Source organism: Pelodiscus sinensis, chromosome 1 (genome assembly GCF_052426305.1).
Source record: "Pelodiscus sinensis isolate ZL-2025 chromosome 1, ASM5242630v1, whole genome shotgun sequence".
NCBI lineage: Eukaryota > Metazoa > Chordata > Testudines > Trionychidae > Pelodiscus > Pelodiscus sinensis.
Genome location: NC_143052.1, coordinates 73383422 through 73389421, shown reverse-complemented (window position 1 = coordinate 73389421; position 6000 = coordinate 73383422). Strand labels below are relative to the sequence as shown.

The 6000-nt window shown below is 48.0% G+C and overlaps 1 protein-coding gene across 1 annotated transcript; it reads right to left on the bottom strand.

Moving 5' to 3' along the window:
* Nucleotides 1–1472: 1472 nt before the first annotated feature.
* Nucleotides 1473–3141, bottom strand: MYF6 (myogenic factor 6). The gene is given in 3 exon segments (NM_001286931.1): nucleotides 1473–1591; nucleotides 2263–2353; nucleotides 2623–3141. Coding segments are annotated over 3 exon segments (729 nt in total).
* Between the last annotated feature and the right edge of the window lie 2859 nt (nucleotides 3142–6000).

The following is a 6000-nucleotide window of genomic DNA, read 5'->3' as shown; positions in this document are numbered from 1 at the left end:
AAGACTCAGGTTAGAGCGCAGGTGCCAAAGGGGCCTTTGCTGGACTCTGGGGCGTCCCCCCTTGGTAGCTACCCCGACGCGGTGGAGAGCTGGGGGAGGGGGACCGAAGCGGTTTAGGAATTTCAAGGTGGTCGCCTCTTCCCGAGATTACAAACGAATCAGTTCCAAGCCGGAACGTCCTTGCTGGGATCAGCTCCCGCTTCCCCACCCCCGGCTGTAGGGTTTGTCCCCCCACAGCACTGACAGGAAGGCTCCTCGTGTTGTTTTTCCTCCTAGGCCTCACTTGCAGCCACTTAACGCTGTCCGCCCCTGGGGCCCCCACGCTCCCCCTGCAGGAGAGGAGCCCCGGCTCTGTCGGAATCCCCTTTCTTCCAGAGAAGTCTCTGCTCTCTACACCCCCGGGAGGGGGCTCGCCAGAGCCCTTTGCTGTCCATTAGCCAGCCAGCCAGGTCCATCCGTTCTGCTGCGAACTGGGGCTGGGTGCAAGCCCCGCAGAGAAAATCGGAGAAGAATTCCGGAGCCGGTTACTGAAGCACAGGGGCTCGCAAGGGAGCCTGGCTGGACGGTCTCTAACGCTGAAGATGGCACGGGAGTGGAAGCGCTTTCCCCAGCGCTGCCCTGAACTGGTCGGTAGACCCATTGCCTTTTCCACCGAGGGAGGCCCTGGCCTGAGTAAACACGGGCTGTCTGCGAGCCTACACACAGCCGTCACAGAGCTCAGCTGGGGAAGGCGGCTTGTGCAAAGCTAGAGGGAAAACGTGAAGGCCCTCTGCGGCGGTGAGCGGATGCGAAACTCTTCAGCCAGGTCAAGAGACGCTGCCCTGAATGGGCCTATTTGCAACGAAACACCTTTTATTTGGATTGACCGAAGGGAGTCCGGATCTTGCTGAAGTCAGTGGCAAAATGTCATTCTCGTGGGAGCAGGATCGGGCCCATCATTTAAAGTACCAAAGGGCTGGGAGCTTTGTAACCGAAAGAACTTTATTTTACATACCTAAGAAATCTGGTCGTTCTTATATACAGTATCACATTCCACAATTTAAATATATATATATAGGGATCAGGGTTACATAAAAAGTGCTAAAATTATGTACAAAAACAAAAACTAAGAACTCTTTAAATAATACTAAGAAGGACTCCAAACAACAGCTTCACTCAGACAGGAATGAACTTTTGGTTGAGTATTATACAAAGAGGATCACCAGAAAACAAGTCAATATATTAAATAAAAAAGGAGTGGTCTATACAACATAAGAAAGAAAAACAAGAACGAAGGAAGTGGGCTGTACACTTATCTGAGGTACATTTCTTTTTAAGAACATACAATTTTATCTCCCTCTCAACAGTGTCTTTAGCCAGGCTCCCTCACCGGGACTGCTAGAATATTAAGTTACTTCATTATTTCGCTTAGAAAGAGTGGGGGGGAAGACCCTTGTTATCTGCATTCAAATACTACCAGGCCAAGTGCATAGCTACTTCTCTACCACTTCCTCCACGCTGGGAATTTTGGGATCTTCTGAAGAAATACTGTCCACTATCGAAGAAAGACAACGAAGGCTGCTAGAGGCTGAAGAGTCAACGATGGAGGCTCCTGGTTAGTGTAAAAGATAAATAGAAAAAGATAAATAGAGTGTTTGGTTTATTTTTTAAAACCAGGGATCCATAGACAGAAGGCAATGACAGAAAGGAACAGCGCCTCAAAGAAAAAGAGATTCTAACAAGAAATTATATTAAAAAGACTCGAAGGAAAAGGAATCAAGACTATATCTATATCTATATCTATATCTATATCTATATCTATATCTATATCTATATCTATACAACGTTATCTGGCATAGATATAGATATATAGATATACCAAAGAGCATTATATATATATACACACTATAAATATATAGTAACACTATACATATAGTAATTGTCTTGATTCCTATACGATAGATAGATAGATAGATAGATAGATCTGTATATCTCTATATAGATATAACTAGCTAGTTATAGAACTTGATAGATGGGGGGGATCTAGTCTCTTAGTGAAAGCACAACTTACTGTGCTGGGAACAAGTTACACTGTTAATATGTTGTACACTGCGCTCTTTCTCAGACCTATAGGAGAGAGCGGAGTGTACAATATCTTAACAGTGTAACTTTTCCCCAGCACTGTAAGTTGTGCTTTCACTATAGATCCTTTTCCTTTCTGCCCCTCTCTTCCTCAGCCCCGCGCCTACAAGTTAGGGTCTGGCCAGTGCCCCGGGAGTTTACCTTCTTTGGCGTTGATTGCTAGCACTCTGGAATGATCGGAAACGTTTTGCCAGTCGGAGCTGCAGGTGCTCAGGAAATCGGAGGTTGGGATCTGAAGCAAACAGGCAGAGGGAGAGAGAAAGAACAGGTATTAGCAAGGAGGCTCGCAGCTCCTCGGGCCAGCCTGCCGGCCGGCTGGACTTCTCAGCCACTTCTACTTCCCTGGCGAAGCCTGCTCAGTGCTTATGGGTGTGCCCGGAGCGCCGGCTCCGCAGCCTCTCCCAGGGAACGGGAAGAGCGAGCGGAGGGGAACGGCGGCCGGCGGGCTCGCAGCTGACTGTCAGGGGGCAGGCGGGGACGGAGTGCAAGCGCTCTGCTTACATTTCCCTGCTTGGGGCTGAAGCTAAAGGGGTCTCCCCCGAGCTCCTGCATTTTCTCCTGCTGATCCAGCCTGTGCAGGAGATCCTGCAGCTTCTCGATGTAGCTGATGGCGCTCCGCAGGATCTCCACCTTGGGCAGCCGCTGGTTGGGGTTGGCCACAGTCCTCCGTTTGAGAGCCTCGAAGGCTTCGTTGATCTTCTTCAGCCGCCTCCTCTCCCGCAGGGTGGCTGCTTTCCTCCTGTCGGTGGGGGCCGATTTCCTCTTGCAGGTCTTGCAAGCCCAGATCAAACACTGGCCGGGGCAATGAGGGGGTTGTAGGCCAGGGGGGGCCAGCACATGCTCCTCTCCGCTGCTGTCACTCCCCGCCTCTGGGGGTATTTGGTCCTGACAGGGGGACAAGGTGCCGTCGCTGCCTGGGTACAAAGGGGAGCCCTCGGCCATCTCCAGCTGCTGCAGGGCTCCATTTTCGCCGTCCAAGTAGAAGAAATAGGAGCCAGTTTCAAAAAGGTCCATCATCATGCTCTCCCCTTGGCCTCTCTGCCGGCCGGAGTTGGGTGACAGGCTCAAAAAAACCCGGAGGAGCAACCCAGCTGGAATTTAATTAGAGCAGTGACATAAGTCCCCCTGCTTTATATATAGTAGCGGCTGAAACTTTATCCAACTTTTAGCTGTCGCGGTGCATCACCCTCCGGATCCGATTCCAACCAGTATCCTGGGCTCCCTCTGGGGAACATCTCCTGTTTGGGGGGAGGGGGGAACCACAACCACAGCTTGCGGGATGAAGTGGGAGAGCCAAGGTGCATTGGGGGATAGTCCCAGAGGGCAGCGGCCACCCCCCTCGGTGGGAATCGGCCTGCTTCCCATAGGTGGTGGGTGTGTTGATTTTAGGGCGACCAGCGGCGCTTAAAACTGAAACCTCTTCTCCCTCCCCCTCCTCTCGGGCTAAATATAGGTGTCTAGTGAGAGAGGTTCCAAAGGCAGGGACCTCTCTCCAAATAGACCTGGGAATATTGTCAGAAGAGTCCAGGCTATTTTTTTCCTCTCCGAAACATGCCATTCCTGTGACCCAAACCAGGAGTGCCAGCCCAAGGTTAGAAGTGGTACAGCCTCTTCTGCCACATACCCTTGCAGGAAAGCTGCCCAGGGTCAGCTCAGCTTTGACGATCTCTCTTCCATGGATAATTTTTCATTGGTGATACAGTTACTAAGTTAAGCATTGTCCTTACAGACATTGTACCTTTCAGTATCTGGGGATCATAGTTATGGAGCTTAGGGCAAACTGGGGCTCTCTGTGTCCTGAAAGGTGACATACCCCACTGTCCTGGAGAAGAGATGTATGATCAGGAAGCATAATCTTTCCCTCTATCTGTCACTCATCCCACTGCGCCTCCAGCCCACCAGATGCAAACTCAGGCATGTTTCCCTCCTTGTTTGAATACAGTGTGCAGATATTGACAAAAACAAATGTAAATATAAAGAACTAAGCCCATGAAATACTACTCCCTCTATCCATGGATCTTTTGTGAAGGGAACCATGGAACTGATCCCTAGTAATGGATCCTTCAAAAAAGAACTAGATAAATTCATGGAGGACAGATCCATCAATGGCTATTGGCCAGGATGGGCAGGCACCATGTCCCTAGCCTTTGTTTTCCAGAAGCTAGGAATGGGCAATGGGATGGATCAGTTGATGATTCTCCATTCTGTTTATTCCCTCGGGGCACCTGGCATTGGCCACTGTTGGAAGACAGGCTACTGGGTGAGATAAACCTTTGGTCTGACCCAGTATGGCCGTTCTTATGATACTGCCATTGACATAAGGGGCCCAGGAATCAACGGAACTTTGATTCTGATTGAGTAAATGCAGCAGGATCAGCCCCCATATCCCTCTTCATAAGTCATAGCAATGGCTCATTTTAAATGAATCCAGAAAGATTCACCATGTGCATTGAAACTCCTAGTTCCAATGCCAAAAGTACAGTATTTAGAATATAAGCTGGTTAGGCCAGGGACTCTCTCCCGTGGTCCAAACAGCCCCATGATTAGCACAAAGGAGTCGCCAATTTCTGTTGTGTCTGTTATCTACAACTGTAATATAAGTAAGAAATAATAAGATTGAGGAGGGGTGGGGGAAGAGAATTTCAAAGCAGATGTAATTACATTTTGATTTCAGACCAATGGAACTAACTCTAAGGTTGTTTGAATTAGCAATGGAAGGCTATATTTAATAAATAGTACATACATTAAATATGCTGTAAATATATGTCTATTTTTTCCTATTTTTCTTGTTTCCTTCCTACATCAGAATAGGTGCTAGGGGTTGGCACTGTAGAGCAGAGGGGGAAAAACATGGATGTTTCCCAAATTAAAATGCCCTGGAAAAAATCCAAACATACTGTGGTGCAAAAGAAAGAAGAGAAAAAAATTGCTATTCAATAGAACATGTAGGTGGGAAGTTGGCTTTCAATTGTATTGAACATGCTAATGTGTCCAACAATATTTCATTCTACTGCCAGCAAACTAGTGAATAACATGTTAATAGCTTGAACTATGTTGTCCCAACTCCCTCTCTCTTCACATCTAACATCTATATATGATAAATGTTACAAGAGTGCTCCTGAAGATGGCTGTACTCAGGGTGTTATATACATTGACTGAGTTGGACAGATTGCCATTTACTGCACATAACAATAGGTAACATTGTCTATAAGCACACCAAAAAGCACACCCATGAGTACAACTGTAGCAGGACTGGACAAGAGTCTGTCAGTGAGTCGTTTCCGACCCACTTAGTCCTTTCTTCTGGCCCACGGCAGCTCCTGGCCCCACCCCCTAATACGGTGCCTGGAACACCCTTTCAACTCCTGCTATATTTAAAGGGCTCGCCCCTTCCCGGCAAGTGCCAAACAATGCAGTAGTGGTAGGCTGGGAGCTGTGAGTCCTTTCAGCTGTGAACCCTTTCTAATAGCAGGAGTTGAAAGGGCTCACAATTCCTGGTCCCCCACTAATGTGTTTCCTAAGAGCCACAGGGAAGGTGCAAGCCCTTTCAATTTAAAAGCCCCACCTTTCTGCCAGACACTCTAATCCTTTTGCCCAAGGTCCCGCCCCTTCTGGGGCAGCCCGCGACCACTTCACAAATTATTGTCCACCCCTGAGCTATACAGAACTCAGTGTGGCAGATACAAGGCTGGGCAAGTAATATCTTTTATTGGACTGGCAGGTTTTTCCAATAACATACCAGAGATATATTCATATTTTCATCCTCTGGGCAGGTTTAATCTACCTGATAAATTCCTATTGTAACTTCTACAACAACCACCCATCCACTAAACTTTCTCTAGAATACTCCCATACCAGAATCCTGGACACAATAATCAG